The 18,167-nt window shown below is 53.2% G+C and overlaps 2 protein-coding genes and 1 long non-coding RNA gene across 5 annotated transcripts in view; 2 read left to right on the top strand and 1 right to left on the bottom strand.

Annotated features, from left to right (window-relative positions):
* Positions 1 to 15,033, bottom strand: part of LOC125333078 — a 24,573-nt gene extending 9,540 nt beyond the window's left edge. Inside the window, exon 1 of the long non-coding RNA XR_007206747.1 lies at positions 14,692 to 15,033. This is a non-coding gene — a long non-coding RNA (uncharacterized LOC125333078). The remainder of the gene's footprint in view (positions 1 to 14,691) is intronic.
* On the top strand, positions 1,959 to 7,737 carry LOC125333074 (putative P2Y purinoceptor 10). Of its 2 annotated transcripts, XM_048318628.1 has the most exons (3): positions 1,959 to 2,365; positions 3,871 to 3,943; positions 5,563 to 7,737. In XM_048318628.1, the coding sequence occupies exon 3, from the start codon at positions 5,613 to 5,615 to the stop codon at positions 6,726 to 6,728; it is 1,116 nt and encodes a 371-aa protein (XP_048174585.1). In that variant the 5' UTR covers positions 1,959 to 2,365; positions 3,871 to 3,943; positions 5,563 to 5,612; the 3' UTR covers positions 6,729 to 7,737. The 2 variants fall into 2 exon arrangements, with proteins under 2 accessions (XP_048174585.1, XP_048174584.1); XM_048318627.1 differs by lacking the exon at positions 3,871 to 3,943 and having other exon boundaries at positions 1,960 to 2,365.
* GPR174 (G protein-coupled receptor 174) lies at positions 14,061 to 18,167 on the top strand. 2 transcript variants are annotated; one of them, XM_048318633.1, is made up of 2 exons: positions 14,061 to 14,101; positions 16,727 to 18,167. In XM_048318633.1, the coding sequence occupies exon 2, from the start codon at positions 17,108 to 17,110 to the stop codon at positions 18,080 to 18,082; it is 975 nt and encodes a 324-aa protein (XP_048174590.1). In that variant the 5' UTR covers positions 14,061 to 14,101; positions 16,727 to 17,107; the 3' UTR covers positions 18,083 to 18,167. The 2 variants fall into 2 exon arrangements, with proteins under 2 accessions (XP_048174590.1, XP_048174591.1); XM_048318634.1 differs by lacking the exon at positions 14,061 to 14,101 and adding an exon at positions 16,279 to 16,505.

The raw sequence follows: 18,167 nt of genomic DNA, 5'->3' as shown, positions 1-18,167 counted from the left end.
CACTTCATCACACTTAAAAGATTTTGGGGATGACTGGTGCATTTTAACCGAAAATGCTGGGGTTGTGGATTAGACAAAGGCTTAGCCCAAAAAAGTAATGGAGGGATTGACAATTGCTTGCTGTAAAATAAATTGGAGCTTCCCAAAATGCTGTTCCTGCAGAGAGCTCTGTGTGACAGCGAGAGGACAATGAGCTGGGGGCTCCCCCAGCCCCGCTCAGCTCCCTGCACAAGGGTGAAGCCGCTTTGTGTGAACAAGCCTCCTCCTCCTCCTGCTTTTCATACATCCTTCAGGTGCATCCTGTCAGATATTCTCAATGCTGAGCACTTGAGAGATGCTGATCATCCGCGTTTGGCCTCCCGCCCACAGGATACCAGGCTGCAGGAGAAGAGACCTTTATCTGGAGGCCTTAGATAAAGTCTCACAGTATTAAAAACGTTATTTAAAATTCCTTTGTGCCTTCTGCCTTTGAAAGCAGAACGTTGCCAAGTGTGAAAGGCAGGTTAGTGTTGGGGATGAGTCAGAGAAACAGAAATGCTAAACAAAAACTTGCCCAGGTTGAAAGAAGAAAGGAGAGGTTGACCCCTGTGTGTTGAAGGATGAGCCTTGAGGTTTGTTTGCCCCTCAGATTTTCATGGCCAGGAATGTTGTGATCTTCTGCAAAAGCTGTCCAAAAAGCCAAGGAGTGGAAGAAGGGCTCAGCTTGGCTACAAACCCCTCGCTTGGGTCTGACATCCACTGGTCTCTCCTTCCCCAGCAGCACAGCTGGAAACAAACACCTAAAAATAGGGCTCAGGGATGGCTGGATACACTGCTGCAGACACAGAAATAGGATGTCCCGGGCAGGATATCCTGATAAAACAGCCCCTTCTCTCTGGGATTAACCTCTGCCCTCTGGAGAGGGATGGGGCACAGTGCCAGCCTCCCTTCTGTGCTCTGTGAACACTCCACAAACACACGAGCACCTCTCCTTCTTCCCAGGATCAGCACCAGCTGCTGGAAGAGATGCACAGGAAGAAAACAAGAAAACCGGGAGTGATAAACAGCTCTTGCATGTCCCAAATCCTCTGCAATGAGAGCCATGGGGATTTAGGGTGCCCAGAGAAGCTGTGGCTGCCCCATCCCTGGAAGTGTCCAAGGCTGGACAGGGCTTGGAACAACCTGGGATAGTGGGAGGTGTCCGTGCCCATGGCAGGGGCGCTGGAATCAGAGAGTCTTTAAGGTCCCCAATCCAAATCACTCTCAGATTCCATGATTTCTTGGCACAAGGAGACCTGGCAGCTGAGTGGGTGGCAGAGCTCTGGTGCACTCCTGATCCCAGCCCCTGAGTAACCCCTGGTAACTAAAGGTTTTAAGAGCTTCCTCCCTTTGTTTCTCTTCCACCATTCTGTTCCTGTTAATTTTGTGAGGTCACAGAGCCATTTACAAAAAATAGAGTAAGAATATTTCTATTTTTACATCACCTCCAGGAAGGGAAAGTTGCCAGCAGCCAAATTATCTGTCCAAGCCCTGGGCCATGAGCTGTGACCCTGCATATCAGGTAAAACTGCTCAGCTGGAAAAGAGGCAGCTCAGAAGAAGTCACACCATGAAGTTACACCACTTGTTCAGCCACGCAGGAAGGAGGTCACACTCAGCAGGCAGAAAAATAGCTAAAACCCCTATATATGTGCATAGATATAGGAAGGGAATTAAAGGAGACAAAAAGAAAAAGATCGGGAATGATGCACATCATGGTTTTTTTAAACAACAGTATTTTGGGAAAACCTCCACCTTAAACCATCACATTATTTCAGGAATAAAGTCCAAACCCTCCAGCTTTAGCCTGCAGCCTTGATAGTCTGAGGCTAACCAAGCTTCCAAGAAAATGAGGGAAAATTACTCCCTTCCAGTAACTTACACTGGCAGAGTGCTCGGTTTTCCTTCAGCGAGCACTTATTGGGAGGTTACTTCTGTATTTTACAGCTCTTCCCAGGCACAGTGACCGTGGAGAGCAGCAGGAGCAGCCGGAGGGAAGGGCACCATCCCCTCCCACAGCCCCTGTGCCCAGAGGCGACAGAAATCCATGGTCTCCATCCCTGGGCACTGGCACCAAACGACGTCATCGCCTTCCCAGCGGCTTTAACGTCATTAACTGCACACGTTTGGTGTGGAGAAGAGAAACAAAATACAGGATTTCCTGTTCTGCAGCCACTGGACCGGGCTGCAGATGCCGGCAGGATTCCAGCGCTCCGAAAACATGTGGAAGTTAAGCGAGGAGGCGCTGGGACTGCTGAGAAAATCAGTGGGAAATAAAAGCAGGACGCTGGCTGCTCCTGCTCCCTAGCGCGGCTATGACCCCCCCGGAGCATGGGAAGCACAGGAAGGTGAGTGGCATTTCTGCTCTTTTCTTCAGGGGACTGAAACCGGCACAGTTTTAGCAAGTTTATCACTTCTTTGTAGTTCTCCAAGAAAGAGATGGTATCGGGCAAGAGCTGGTGCAACATCCTCAGCCGCTTCTGCTGTGCCCACAAATTTGTCTCCGAGGGTGGGTGAGGGGAGTCGGTGCCTAGGGCAGGCTGTGGTGTGGGGGAGGACGTGGGGAGAGGCTGTTTTAGCCAAAACCCCTCAATTTTGTCCTTACTGACAGAGGCTGCCGCAAGCGACCAGCTCTATTTACGCATTTCCTATTAGTGCCTAGATTAAACAAACAAAATCATTCCTTACAACTCCAGTGCCAGAGAACTCCATGACTTAAACCAAGACCCTATTTCAAGCCATAAGTGGATTTTTTTTTTTTTTATATTTTCCCAAGCCTGCTTTTCCCACCAGCATCCCAGCACTGAAGGGAGGCAGCTCTGCCCGCATCCCCCAGCTTGGAGGGCTCTCCCCAGCCGTGCCTGGAGTTCAGCTTTAGCCTGCGTTGTCCAAGCAGCCCATGGAAAAGATGAGGGCGAGTTTGCCAATGGATCGGGAGCAGTAAATGCAGGAACAGCCCTGTGGTGTGGGGCTGGGTGGGGCACAGGCTGATTCACAGGAGCCGGGCGGTTTCCAGCACTGACAGCCACATTCGCCTCCAGGACCAGACACTGCTCCAACGCACTCCAAAAATCAACCCCGGGTGCTCCAAGAGCTGCCTTGGCCTCCTAATTAATTGCAGCGTTATTTGATGTTTAATGAATGGCGGGGCTGCATCCACAGCCAGTGCTCTGACTCCTTGGGCACTGATACTGGGCTCCCTTCTGGAATTTCAGCTGATTAAAGCTCAGCTTTGCCAAAAAAACCACCCCCTGCTCCTGCCTGTGTTTAAATCCATGCGTGGATGAAATGGGAAAATAAGCAAGGAATGGCAGGAGTATTTTATTTGTAAAATTTAAGATTTATAAAGTCGCGGGACAAAACTCTGGCCGGAGCCCATAGGAGTGTCTCTGTCCTGACACCACCAGCAGAACAGGGGGAAGCTGGAGGGATTTGGGACAAAGGGAAAACTGGAAAACAATAAAACATTTACAACTCCACCTTCCCAGGAATTGTTGTAGTGAACAAGCTCAGCCTGACCCCAGCCCAGGGTGGGGCTCTCTGCTGCTTTCCTGCCAGTGCCCTCCAAAGCGCTGCCACCCAAAGCTGTGTCGGGTACCAGGAGTGCCACCCGGCCCTCCCGCCAGGAACAGGCACTCCAGGAAAGTCAAAATACATGGGAAAACCCAGCAGGGAGGCTCCCCATGGAAGAGGTGTAGGATCTGGGCTGAGTTGCTTGGCAGGGACACCGGGGCTCTGACCCTTGCCATGAGCCCACACCAAGTGCCACCTCTGTCACTGGACAGCTGTGGCAAGAGCTGGGAACAGCTGCATTCCCCACGCTCCCTGGCAGTTTTCCCTCTCTTTCTTGCAGGGATGTGAAGATCAAGTCCTGCCACCCCTTTCCCAGGGTCAAACAGACAAGTCCCTCATGGATTTTCAGGCAGGTGAGGAGCACAGGGACACTGCCAGGACCAAGGAGCTGTTTCCCAGTATTCCCTCAGCACAGATGTCCCCTCTTCCCTGCCTTTCCCAACTCAGTGGAGCAATCACAAACCTCTGGCACAGTCGGCAACCGAGAGGGGCCTTCACCCAGCAGCCCCAGCTCCACTCCAGCCTTGCTTTGCTTGCAGCCAAAGCCTGGAAGAGCAAGGAAAAGAAAGAAGGCACTTTGGGAAGGGCTCAGTTTGGAAAGCAGGGTGTGAGCACTGACCCTCCTCACACCAGAGCTGAGCGTGGGGGGCAGCCAGCCGAGAGGCCGGGGCTGTATTTTAGATATTTATGTGCACATAAAAATATAAAATATCTAAAATAATGATTTCTTTCTGAACCTGAAAACATGGTAAGCCCACCAAAGAGCTGCCCAGGTGAGGAGGAGCAGGATGCAGGAGACTTCATCCTGTACCTTGAAGCATTGGCATGGATTCGCTCCTGGAAATCCATCCCTGTGACAAACTCTGGCTCAGGGCTCTGGGAAACAGCACCATGGCTGCTTCTTAATTAATTATCACTGCTGAGGGGCTGGGTGACAGTGACAGGAGGTGCTGAGGGCTCTGCCAGCCCCAGCTCCAGGCAGGGAAGGGCAGGGCAGGCTGCCCACCCCTCACAGGCTCCATTTCCAAGGGGAAAATCCCACTGCAACCCCTGGGTTTGTATCCTGCTGCTGCCAAATCCCCTCTTCCCAAAAGAACAGATTGTTTCCCATGGGATCTGCTCATGAATAACAAAATCCATCCCCTCTCCAGGGAGCAGCAGGAGCACCTGAACTCCCCGTGACCCGTTAATAAATCCCCTCAGCACTGGGTGAGCTGGGATGAGTAAATGGACGAGAAGAATTTCTACTTTAACTAGAAGGGAGGTGTATTTATCTCCCTGCATGTCCTGAGCAGTTGCTGAAGGATAATTCCTGCTGCTGAGGGATAATTCCTGCTGCCCCAGCGCGATGCCTGCACAATGTGCCGGGAGTTCCGGAATTGAGTTAGCAGGACCAGCAGAGCAACTGGCGTGTGCTTGGCCAGTTATTAACTTATAAATCCAGCCTTAACTCTGGAGCCGGAGCTGATGGATCTGTCTGCAGCTGTCCCCAGCCTCAGCTGCCTGCGGATGTTAATTACTGCCTTTGCTGCCGATTCACATCACATCCCTGCACAGATCTGCAAAGACAGTGCCTAAATCCATTTCAAATCCCTATTTATTTACAGTCCAGCTGAAATTGCTCATAGATGTAGAGCACCAATTTGACAGAGTGTGATGGAAAACTTGATGAATTAAAAGTGGTCCTGGAAAACCCAGGTAGCTGCAGAAGCTCTCTGGCAATAAAGGGAGGGATGTTACGGAGCTCAGTGTGTTCACTGTAATTGGGGCATCTCACGAGATCCCACAGAGCACCTCTGCAAGGAGAGGGTGGAAGATGCCTGGAATCCCTCCCTGGGAGTGGGGTCCCCCTTCCCCACTCACACTCACACTGACTTGCACACACACCCACACACATCTTACTCTTCTGTCCTAAAGCGCATTTACTCCGTGGAGAGATTTTGGCTTTACAGCACCTTTTTCCCCACTCCAGAACGCCTCCCCCTGCTGTGACCGCCCCATGAGTGAAGAGACCCGGCCAGGATGGAGAGCAACGTGTCCTCCGGGAACTGTTCTGACCCCCAGATGTCCTTCCAGTCCACCCTCTACGCCACCACCTACACCCTCATCTTCATCCCGGGGCTGCTGGCCAACAGCGCTGCCCTGTGGGTCCTGTGCCGGTTCCTCAGCAGGAAGAGCAAAGCCGTCATCTTCATGATCAACCTGGCCGTGGCCGACCTGGCCCACGTCCTCTCACTGCCCCTGCGGACTTACTACTACATCAACCACACCTGGCCCTTCGGGAGCTTCCTGTGCCAGGTGTGCTTCTACCTGAAGTACCTCAACATGTACGCCAGCATCTGCTTCCTCACCTGCATCAGCATCCAGCGGTACCTGTTCCTGCTGCACCCCTTCCGAGCCAAGAGCTGGAAGCGCCGCTACGACGTGGCCATCAGCGCCCTGGTCTGGCTCCTGGTGGGGGCCGCCTGCCTGCCCCTCATCATCGTCAGGAGCCCAGCCCTGTCCAACTCCATCAACAGCTGCTTCTCGGACCTTGGCGTGAAGCAGCTCAGCCCAGGGGCCGCCATCGCGCTGGTGACGGTGGCAGAGCTGTTCGGCTTCGTCATCCCCTTCAGCACCATCGCCTGGTGCACGTGGAGGATGTGGCATTCCCTGCGGGACGGCCCCACGGCGCTGCAGGACGCTGGCGAGAAGCGGAAGGCCCTGAGGATGGTCCTCATGTGCGCCGCCGTCTTCTTCATCTGCTTCACCCCCTACCACATCAACTTCCCCTTCTTCATGATGGTGATCGAGAACATCATCCGGGGCTGCGCTGTGCACCGGAGCGCGCTGCGCTTCCACCCCATCTCCCTGTGCCTGGCCAGCCTCAACTGCTGCCTGGACCCTGTCCTCTACTACTTCATGACCTCCGAGTTCCAGGCGCAGCTGCTGCGCCACGGCTGCGTGGCCCTGCGAGCACGGCTCCCGCCCCGCCGGAGCAGCGCCTCTGGCACCGACACTGCCCATGACATCCGCGTCAGGAAGAGGAATCTCCCTCGCTTCAAGTTCTGGTCTCTTCCCAAGTTCTTTGGCCAAATAAACAGCATGGACATCCCCCCCGTGCCGCCCGACGAGCTGCTGCTGGAGTCCATCTCGTGAGCATCAGCCAGCCCTGTCCGTGCAGGGGCTTCCCAGAGCTGCAGTGAGGACTGGGGCACTCTCCAATTGTCCTCGTGTGCTGCAGGTGCCAGGACCTGATCCATAAGGACATTGTGATGCCAAAAGGTTTGATGGTTGTGTTGTTGCTGCTGGGGACTGTTGCCTTCTATCCCCTCGAAAGCCGTTGTTGATGCTGAAGTTTCTCCTGTGCTGAACTGCAGTGGCTTCAGGTGCCTCATTTCAGGTGTTTCTGTGCTTCTGCATATTTGCCATTTTTGGGAATCCTTCTGAATCCTGAGCTGTGAGTGAGCAGCTCAGCCTTGGCACAGCTCTGGGAATTCCAGCCCCGATCCCGGGTACCTACAGCCACTGTCACCTGGAGCATCCACCACGCTCACACAAGGCTCTGGATCAGGATGGTTCATTATATCCTCATAAACTGAACCTTTTTCCACTACAAAAATTCCATTGCCTGGGTCCGATCCAGCCTAATCCGGACTGCACGACTATAACTGTACCAAGCAGAGAGTATTAACCTATACCACATCAGTGTTACAGGGAGAGCTCAAACAAACTGGGCTCAGCTCATGCTGCTGGAAAAGGGACCCAGAGCTGAGCAAAGGGATCCACCTGGCTCCTGGCAGCTGCAGGTGCTCGGCTGATTATGGGGGATCAATATTTGGAAGACAAATTGTGATAGATATGCCACGAGCAAAGAGGGAGATGTGACACCTCCCAGGGCACATTAACTCACATTAGAGCTCTGGTGTGAGCTGCAAAAACGGGGACCTGTTGTTGGTGTCTCTTGTGTTGTTGGGAGTCGTGTGTTATTTGTCATGTTGCTGACGCATGTGGTTGCACATTAAGATGTTATCCAAACCTTCAGTTTTGCTTTGAACACCAAAAACTATCCCAACCCTCGCTGGGTACAGAGAAAATCTACAAAACTGACTCCAGTACACCCTGAAAGCTTCAAACCCTGAGGAAATAAAAATGATCCCAATGTGTATTTGAGCTTCAGGAGTGTTATTTTAAGTGCTTAGAAATATTTTGCCCCACATTTGCTCTTAGAGCAGTGACATAATTTGGGGGGGACACCCCAGTTTGGGGCTCAGAGAGGCCTCGAACAGTGGCCTGTGCAGGGGTTCTGAGGTCTCCTCCTCCCAAAAAGCCCTCAGGGAATTTTATAAGTAAACATAGGCAGAGAGGGATTGATAGAAAACAGCTTTTCCCATGATTGGATGCACATTTCCACCCCGCGCAGCGTTTCTGGGAAGCACGGAATGGGTGGTGGTTTGCCCTCACAGTGCTGAGGCTGGATGGGGGGAGACCAGATGGGAGATCCAGACAAACTGGAGGAATTTGCTTTGGTACTTAAAGTGTGCCAGAGACAGGCAGCAAACCCCGGCAACAGGCAGCAAACGCCGGGAACAGGCAGCAAACGCCGGGAACAGGCAGAAAAGCCGCTGCCCTGAGGCTCATACTGTCTTAAATCTCCTCCTCCTCTCACAAAAAATATAAATAACAAAAGGCCATGTTTTCCTTGTTTGCTGGGGGGGGAGGGCGGGTTGGAAAAAGAGCTTTCAGGGCTGGCAAAATGCTGTTTCAGATGGCCCAAACCCAGCAGCGGGCAGAGGCAAAACAGGAAACCCAAGGAAACCTCACCGATGCCGGGACTGGCTCCAGGCAGCTCCCACAGACAGGACAAGCCACAGCAGCAGGATCTTCACCAGGAGTGTGGCTTTTCCCGGGTGCTTTGGGAATGGCACAACCCCGAAAAGACGGGCTGGGCATCCAGGTGGCCCTCAGTGACCAGAGACAAGTCATTTATAAGCCCCACTGAGCAACAGCAAATCCTGGATTGTGGCTCCAGCTTCACTAGCAGCACCAGCTCCAGGTTTCCCAGGAGCTCCAGTTCCCACTGGGATTTTGCCAGGTTGTTTTTCAGATTGCTTTTCTGACATTTCTGCAACACAGCTTGCCCTTTCCAAACAGAGCACAGGAAAGAGAAAGCAAACCCAAAACTCTCACTAATCTGTCACGTGGAGACTCAGCATCAAACCCTCCCTCGGGCTGTCCCTGCCCCAGGCACGGGAAATGCAGCGGAAGAATCCCTCGCTGGGTTGGACACCTGGATAGCAGGGATTCTGCTGGGTTTTCTGTAAATCAGTCCCTGAAGAAATCTCCTTTTCCGGTACAAACTGGTGCTTCCTGCCCTTCCAATGCCTGCCAGCCTCCTGTTTTATCAGTCACAGGATCATCATGGAATGGTTTGCATTGGGAGAGACGTCACAGCTCATCCCATTCCACCCCCTGCCATGGGCAGGGACACCTCCCACTATCCCAGGCTGCTCCAAGCCCCATCCAACCTGGCTTTGGACACTTCCAGGGATCCAGGGGCAGCCACAGCTTCTCTGGGCACCCTGTGCCAGGGCCTCCCCACCCTCACAGGGAACAATTTTTTCCCAAGATCCCATCTAACTCTACACTTACATATCCCTAAAATTATGCAGTACTTGGGAGTATCCAAGCTGTCCCTTGCACGGCACATTTCAGGGCCCCACAGGGAGGGATGGAAGCTGCTTTTCTCCTTGCTAAAAATACCTTTATCCTCCCTCCATGAGCACATGCTCCCAGTCCAGCCCCAAATTTTTGCCTCTGGAAATCCCAGTATTGCCTCTGGAAAACCACTCAGGCTCTGCAGAGTCCTCACCACCAAGCTTCAGACTCCTTTCCTGATTTTTGGCACCACTGCTGGCAAGGAGCAGCTCCTCCACCCACCCACCTCGTGCTGGAGAGGGGAAGTGCTGTCCCTGGCAAGGGAACAAACACCAACAGCTCCAATCCTGAGCACAACTCCAACGCACGGAAAGTGAATTTTGCTGCTTCAAACCCAGCCGAGCCAGGGAGAGGTTCTCCAAGCCAGGGAGCCGTTTTCCAGACAGCCATGATTTCATCAGATCCCAATCCAATTTTTTATTCATGTGCTCAGCCAGCAACACCCTGCAAAGCCCAAGTTTGGGGTGTGGTGGGACAGCACTGTGTGATGGCCCCAGGTGTGTCCATCAGCCCCTCCCATGCTCCAGGGTCCTGTTCAGGGCACAGGGGAGAGGATTTGGGAATTCTGCGTGGATGCCGTGGCAGCGTTCAGCACTGGGAGGGTGCTCAGCATTCCAAGGAACAGCCAAAGCCTCATCCCTGCACAGCCAGCACATCCTTCCCAGCAGGCGCTGCCACGCCATCGCTCAGCCCTGCTCCTTCTGCAGGGATTTTTTGGTTTTTAAAGAGAATTCCCTGCTGCAGGCACACAGGGCAGGAAAATCCAGCAGTTTTTAGCCCTCAGCCTGGTGTCAGCAGCACGGCTGCATCCCTGGCTCCACGTGAGCCCTGCTGATGCCGGGAGCTGCATCCATGGACCTGTGCCTGCTCCCCGTTTCCAGACACGCCCTTCCCCTGGGGCAGCCCCAGCCGTGCGGAGAGCAGACAGACAACCTCTTCCCAGGAATTATTTCTATTAAAGACAGGCAGTGCAGCTCAGAAAGACCTGAGCTGGCTCTCTCTGGGGATCTCCCACAAGGTCACGAAGCACAAGCTTAAATAAACTGAGAACTTCCAATTCTTATAAGATAAAAATGTAAGTAAAGATAAAAATATAACAATTTTAAAATTTTACTCTATGCGGTAAAATAATTGTTTTGGGATTTGGTGCCCAGCTCCAAGACCTCCTGATTTTTAGTGGCCTCAACTACAGCAGGATTGGGAGGTCCAGCCAGGGTTTTTCCTGGCGACAGCAGAACTCAGAGACTGGCACTTGCCTGCTGGTAAAGGCACCCTCAGTTCCCGCCCCACACCCCAGGAACACTCCCAGAGTGATGGGAAATGGGATGGATGCTGATGGCAGCGCCCATGGAGCGTGGCACCAGCAAAACTGGATTTGGGGGTGCTCTGCAAGGTGGTTTTGAAACAAAACCTCCCTCAGCACCCTGCATCCACTCACTGCCCCGAGCTCAGGCTCTGCCTTGCCATAACCAGGCTGGCTGCTGTGGAAACGGAAGTGAAACAGAGCATCCATCACATGCCAGAGGGGGAAAAGCAAAGGAGCCCATCCCCGAGCCCAGGTGCTGCTCAGCCCCAGGGGTTTGGTGATTCCTGGACTGGCCTCAATTTTGTTGTCTGTTAAAGTCACCTCCAAACCATCCCCCTCGATCCTTGCGGGAGGCAGGGAGGTGCCAGGGTCACACAAGGAAATGCTGGTGGGGCAAGGGGAGCTTGGGGACCCCCAGGTGTCACATCACACAGTTCTGGGGAGAGGGAGAGGAAATAAATGAGAGCACAGCAGAGGCAGCTGCTGGGAGGTGCTGGGAAAGTTTCACATCCCAGATCCTGCTGAAATTAGGGAAACAGCCCTGGTCTGACATGAGCTGAGGCAGCATCCTCCATGGAGAGCTCTGTGAGACCTCAACACCAACGAGCCCCCTAAACCCCAACCCCCCTGCTGCCAGCCCAAAAGCATCAGGCCAAAACCCAGCCCTGCACCACGGGGACAGCTCTGACCAGAAGATCCCACAGTGCTGAAAGCTTTGACTCCCACATTAATTAAAACCCATCAAATCATCAGCAGCTTCAGAATAAAGCTGGAAGCTTTAACCAGCAGGAGCATCAGCTGTTGGAACAGGGCTGCATTTTTGGGAGATGGGATCCACAGAGCCTTAGAGAGGGGCTGGGCCACCACAGGGTGACAAATCCTGTGCTCTGCAAGGCTGTAAGAGCCATCAACCTCCTGCAAACCACCATAAAAAGGAGTGTAAAGAGCTACAGAGCCTAAGTTGGAATTGTGATATGAGTAAATCAATGGTGCTTTAAAGGAGCAGGTGTAATGTAATATAATGTATGTATGATGTATAATATATAATATATGTATGCTGCTCTCCTGGGAAGGTGCGTAAGAAAAATGAATAAACGCAAATTTAAAAGTTGCAAATCTCTTCAGAACTTCTCCAGAATTGGGTTTAAAAGTCACTTTTTCAGATTAAGCAATTGAATCGTTGCTCCCTCTTGATCTTAGCAAGAACTCTTGATGTTTCGTGAGCTGGAGTCCTCCGCCGGATAAGCAGAGAAGTGCTGCTTTTCAACCTCAAAGCGCAGCCAGCTCTGCCCTCTGCCGATGGCCGGGGACCACGATGGTCCAGGGATGTGGCCGTGGGTGACACCACTTCATGGCACGTTTGGAAAAGGAGAGCCCTTGGAGCTCACCCTGCTTTGCTCCATGAGAGCTGCGGGAATCCCCTGAATAAGGTAATAATGACTAAGGAGAACTCGCTGCTTTTGGGGAGCCCAAACCTTCCCACGATCAGCCTCGGGGGGACCCTAAAGCCCCCCAAAGCACCGGGAGCAGGGACTGCAGCACAGGGGTGGGAACATCCAGGCGAGAGGGAAGGAGTCTTTCCCAGCAGGCTACGGAAGGAAAATAATGGATGAATTCTCTCGTTCCCTCGGCCTCAGCTCCGTGCCCGTCACAGAGGGGCTCTGCCAGCGGGTCCCTGTCCCCGGTAGCTGAGGGGTCAAGCCCCCCTAACCCCCACGCCCGGCAGCAGGACCAGCTGCTGGGATGACACCAACCTCACAGCGACAGCTCCCAAAACACCCCGAGACCACCACAGCAGCCAAAACACCCCGAGGCCACCAGCACCTTTACGAACATCTGTAAAACCGCAAAAAGAGAAGGAAAGCGGGCGATGCCAGGCAGGATCCGGGGCAGGGACACCCCGAAGCGGCGCCGCGGGCCCCGCCGTGCCCGTCCCGCTCCCCACGGCGCAGCCGCTCCCCGCAGTTGCGCTTTTGCTTTGCGCGGCGAGGGAGGGACCCGCCGGGGGACCTGCTGCAGCCCCGCGGGGACACACGGCAGCAGCCCCCGGGACACCAAAGGTAGGGCTGATCTCCTCCGTCCCGGCCACCTTCGGCTCAGGCCGGGCGGGTTAAATTGGGCTTTTTTCGATTGTTGTGCCGTAGATTTGGCGCGGCTCCTCCGGGAGTGCTGAGAGGGGATGGGACAGCCCGGGGACAGCCAGGGGGGTCCTGCCTTCACCACAGACCTGGTGCGACTCCCAGAGTAAAAGGGTAGAAGGGAGGCGATTCAGAGTCAGCCCAGCTATAGGTAAGGAGCTAATAGCTCATTTATTGAAGAGCTCCTGTGTGTGCCCGTGGGACGCTCTGAGCATCTGAGGGAGAGGAGGGGGATGGCTGGAGCTAAAACACCCAGCCTTGAAGACTGAAACTGTGTTTTCTGCTACCATTGTGTGAGCAGCTGAATGTAAGGATCAACCCCAACTCCAGCGATTCTCAGCCTCTGGAAACCCAGCACTACCTGGGATGGGACTCGACTGTAAGGGGCCTCTGAGGCCACACAGCCCCATCCCCCCAGCACAGGGATAACTGACCCAATTCCCACGGCTCCGGGTTTTCCTTGGGTTTGTCTCCCTCTATTTGTCCCACGAGTTTTCCCAAGTGGCCTGTTCCTCACAAGTGGCACCACGCTGATTTTCCACGGGCCAATTTCCATCTAATTACAAGAAGCAGGGAGGAAGAGGACAGGGTTATCACAGCACAGGGACACGGCTGTGCATCCCTGGGGGGCATGTGCTGAGGGTTTGAGGGGATAACTCACGACTTTGGTGCCAGGAACATCTTCCAGGGACATCAGGGTTTGCCAGGAAGGGAGAAGGACGGTGGGGGATTAGGCTGACACACAGCACTGCTGCTCCAGGTTATTTTCCCTTCTTAACCAGGATAAATATTAACAAAGGAGGACAAGAGCTTTTGCAAAGGATTAAAAGGCAAAAGCAGAGTATTTCACATGGCATTAAACCAGAGCATTTATCTTTTTCCGGCATATTCTTGGAATTTAGTTAGCACAGCAAGGGGCAACCTCGCTCCTATGGAGAAAGATCTAAATCCCAAATATCTACCAGGAAACTACTTCAAGGCAGAGAAGCCTCTTCCTCTGTCATTTGTTAACAGAACAAAAAGCCAACCCCATGCAACATTCAGTTTCTGGTTTTATCACTTCTATTTTCAGTTCATACTTTGTAAATTCTACTTCCTGCCAAAGCAGGACAGCAGCACTTCAGGTGAGCCAGAGAACAGAGTGGGCACTGGGAGAAGCCCAGCCCACCCCTGGGCCAGCTGTCCCCTCCCCACAGGGCCCCTTTGGAGGGACAGAGCCACCCTCACCCCACCTCCACTCACACAGGAAACTGAATTTCCATTTGATGTTTCCCTGGTGCATGTTCTGCTTTTGTTTTAGGTTGTGGAGGAGAAGAAGGGAAAACACAAGAGACGCAGCAGGCACAACCCGGCCCAGCTCCCTCAGGAGGGTAAGTGAGCAGGGAACACCAGGGTGCTGCTGCTGTGCCCCAGCCACCGGTTTTATGTGTTCTTAAAACACCCCCCACACTGAACACTGAGAGCCTGAGCACCCCCAGCTCACCTGGGCCAGCAGCAAGAGCAGGGCTTGGTGGAGGATCCATCCAGGCTGGTCCCTCACTGGCTCTGGGGAGGAGCAGGAGGCGCTGGCAGATCCCAGCTCTGAGAGGGCTCCAGGCACGAGGCTGCAGGAGGGACAGCACCCACAAACCGAGCCCAGCCAGGAGCTGCTTTCAAACCCTCTTCCCCCCAGCTGGGTTTAGGAGCTGCTGTGGGTTAAACTCCCCAGGATTTGCTAAGGAGGATCCACATTGGCCTGGACACCTCTAACTAGCCTCAGGCGAGGGGCCTGAGCTCCGCTGAGGGTGTGGGAGCAGCCCCTCATCCTGGTCACAGGTGGGCTCTGTCCCACACCCCCGGCTCCTGAGGGGGCTTTCACGGAGCAGAGGGATACACGGCTGCCCTCCAGCACACGGAAAATGCTTTACCCAGGATGTGTCCAGCTCTCACCAGCTGATTTTAGGCTGGCTGCAACCCTTACCTGCTGTTCTGGCTCATTAGGCACAAATCTTCATCCAGTGCCCCAGCATGGCTGATTTGGGGGGTACCCATGGAAAAATCAGGGGGAAAAGCTGCTCAGGGGAAGAAGGAGGCTGTGCCTGTGGAGAGTCTCTCACCCACCCCCTCGCAGTGAGGGGAAGCGAGCACAGAGCATGAAAACCCAAATTTCCTCTTTCTGGAGATTTTTTTAGCATCCTGCTGGTTTTTTACACAGCACATGGGGCTGAACTCTGTGATGTTGCTGCTTGGAATTTCCAAAGCACCGTTTCTCACACTGCTGTGTTTTTACACCCCCTCCCCAGCTCCAAGGGTGCCTCTGGGTGCCCAGGCTGAGCCCCCTCGCTGCTCCTCACCTTCAGCTGGGCCTTGGGGACCCCTCGTGCCACAGGGAGAGGAAGAAAGTGCTGCAAGTGCCTCCCTGCCCCAGGGCCTGGCTGGAGGGAGCAGGGAATGGAGTTCCAGCAAAGCTGCTGTGCAGTGGGGATGGGGAAGGGCAGGAGCTGGGGGGCAGCAGGAAAAATAAGATGTGCACATGTGGAAGGGCTGAGGCTGCACCTTGTCCTTCCCCTTGTGTGTGCCATGGTCCAGAGATGGAGTTGAGGTGGGTTTTCCCACGTGGGAATGCGGCCGGAGGAAAAGGAGCATGATTGAGTCTTCCTGAGTGGGTGACAGGAGCCCCTGCCAACAGGAGAGGAAAGACAAGCTAGTAGAAATTAATAAGAAAAATTACTAAAATAAAAAATGTGATAAATTGTCACTTCTGAAGCATAACAGGATCATTTCACAAGCCATTTTACTCCACTGGTTGGGTTAGATGCTCCCTCTCTAGAAGGAAGGAAGAAAGACATCTCAGTTTCCTTGGCGAGTGAAAATACAAAAGTAGACATGTTTCCTTTTGTAGCAGATTTTCTGTTTCCACTCAAAACTACTTCAAAGTTTCAGTGCCAGCACGTGTTGAACACCATTAATAAGTGTTCACATTTTGTACCTCAGCACTGGAAAAAAAACAAGCAGGGACTGCAGCAGATGTCACTTTATCTTTAAAATTAAAATTAAAAAAATTAAATTTAAAAAATTAAATTTAAAAAATTGAAACGTTTTAAATCAAGTAAATGTGCCTTTGGCATCTGGGATGGTACCTATGAACTTCTCCCACTTAGAGCTGGAGGATAATCCTTCATGTGGAAGCCAAAGAAAAACCTGAGAGGGTCTGGGAAGAGATCTGAATTTCCTCTAGATTTATCAGATCTGGCTGAGGTTTTTGTGTCTGACACATTCAGATAACATCACCTGTTTGGCCTGCAAACAATTTAAAATAAAATCCACCTCCAGCCTCCTTAGTACCGGTTCTGGTATTACCAACAGCCGCAGACGTGCACAGTGGGTAAGGACAGGCTTAGAAAAAGCAGCTGTGAGAAACTCGAATTGGATGAAATGCAGGGTAGTTCTGCAAAGGATGATTCATGTCCTATTTATAAAAGCAAAATCAAAAAGTTGACCCTGGTTTGGTGAAAGCCACTGACCTGGGACTTCCACCCACAGTGAGGCAGCAGCGGTGGCTGCAGCGGGGCAAAGGTTTGGGTGCGCATGTGTTACACGAGCACATTTCCTTCTGTCATCTGCAGCTGGGGAGGGCGGGAACCTCCAGAGGGCTTTCCCGGGAAGCCAGGGGATGTTCCCCTCAGGAGTCTGTGGGAAGTGAGAGTATCCCCAGCGAGGGAGGTGGGTCCGGCGCTCACCGGAGCATCTCAGCACTGACCACGTGCTTGGACACAGGAAGAGCAATGCCCCCAGGTTTGTAGCACAAAATGAACACAATTTCTATTTATTGGTGGTTTTGCATCTCCACTGGACAGGGCATGGTGCTTGCTGGGCAGCAGAAGAGCTGATCAGCACCAAAGCCACACAGGTTTCTGCTGGAGAGATGCTCCAGCTCCTTCCAGTTCTCCCATAACTCTTGCTCTGTTCCACCCCATCTCCCAACAATGCTCCAACTGCACCTTTCTGTCTTCCAGCTGCGGGGCTGCGTCAGTTGTTGAACCCTTGTGCTGAGAGAAGAGGCTGAAATGCCACCCAAAAGGTGACAGAGACACAGCTCCGGTGAGGAAGTGTCCACTCGGGCACAGGGCGATGCTTTTCCCAGTGTGGATCCCTCCTGCTCATCCTGCAAGTGACCCCAGCGAGCTCTGACCCAGAGCATGAGCAGGGCACGAGGGCAGGACTTGAATTAACTCCCCCCACGCCAAAGCCCCCCACGATGAGCCGGTGAGCAGAGCCTCCCACAGGGATTCCAGGGCTGGACTGTTCCCTTTGGATCCTGAGGCCACCCTGGCTGCAGGACAGGCGGGATGGACGTGTTATGATGCCGGGGCTGAGCACGGAGCTGGAGAACAACCATGAGCAACAGCTCCAATTGCAGTGAGACAGACCTCAAGGCCTACTACGCTGTCACCTACACCGTGATCCTGATCCCTGGGCTCATCGGGAACACCCTGGCCTTGTGGGTCTTCTATGGATACATGAAAGAGACTAAAAGGGCTGTGATATTTATGATCAATTTAGCCATTGCTGACTTATCACAGGTGCTGTCCTTGCCCCTGAGGATTTTTTACTACCTGACGGGCACGTGGGAGTTCGGAGGAGGCCTCTGCATGCTCTGCTTCTACCTGAAGTACGTCAATATGTATGCTAGCATCTACTTCTTGGTGTGCATCAGCGTGAGGAGGTACCTGTTCCTCATGCACCCCTTCAAATTCAGCGACTGCAGGCGTATCTGCGACGTCTACATCAGCATCGTGGGCTGGGTCGTGGTCTGTGTGGGCTGCCTGCCTTTCCCACTCCTCAGGCTGCACCAGGATGATAAAAACACCTGTTTCGTGGATCTTCCCATCAAGAAACTCGACCTCCCCACCTCCATCACACTGATGACCTTAGGGGAGTTGGTGGGGTTTGTGACCCCCCTGCTCATCATCCTGTACTGCTCCTGGAAGACAGTCTTATCACTAAAGGAGAGGAACTCTGCTTCTCGGGACCTGGGAGAGAAGAAAAAGGCTTTAAAGATGATCCTCACCTGCGCCCTGGTGTTCCTGATTTGCTTTGCACCTTATCACATCAGCTTCCCGCTGGATTTCTTTGTAAAAACCAGGCAGATCCAGGAGGGCTGCGTGCAGATCTCGGTGTTCCACGCTGTGGCTTTGTGCCTGGCCAGCCTCAACTCCTGCGTGGATCCCGTCATCTACTACTTCACCACGGATGAGTTCAGGAGACGCCTCTCCAGGCAGGATCTGCAGGACAGCATCCAGCTCCAGCCCCTCAGCTACGGCAGGAAGCACTCCAGGGATGTGCTCGGGGAGGACACCATGGAATACTAGAGCTGCCCTTCCCAAACAGCTGCCAGCACTCCCAATATTCATTAAATTTTGGCCTTTGCCACAATTTTTTCCCTCAGGACGCTGC

Source organism: Corvus hawaiiensis, chromosome 14 (genome assembly GCF_020740725.1).
Source record: "Corvus hawaiiensis isolate bCorHaw1 chromosome 14, bCorHaw1.pri.cur, whole genome shotgun sequence".
Taxonomy (NCBI): domain Eukaryota; kingdom Metazoa; phylum Chordata; class Aves; order Passeriformes; family Corvidae; genus Corvus; species Corvus hawaiiensis.
Note: the sequence above shows the minus strand (reverse complement) of the source record. Positions and strands in the feature narration are given on the sequence as shown.

Coding starts and splice junctions, on each gene's coding strand:
- LOC125333074 (XM_048318628.1), top strand. CDS start 5,613: ATGGAGAGCAACGTGTCCTCCGGGAACTGTTCTGACCCCCAGATGTCC.
- GPR174 (XM_048318633.1), top strand. CDS start 17,108: ATGAGCAACAGCTCCAATTGCAGTGAGACAGACCTCAAGGCCTACTAC.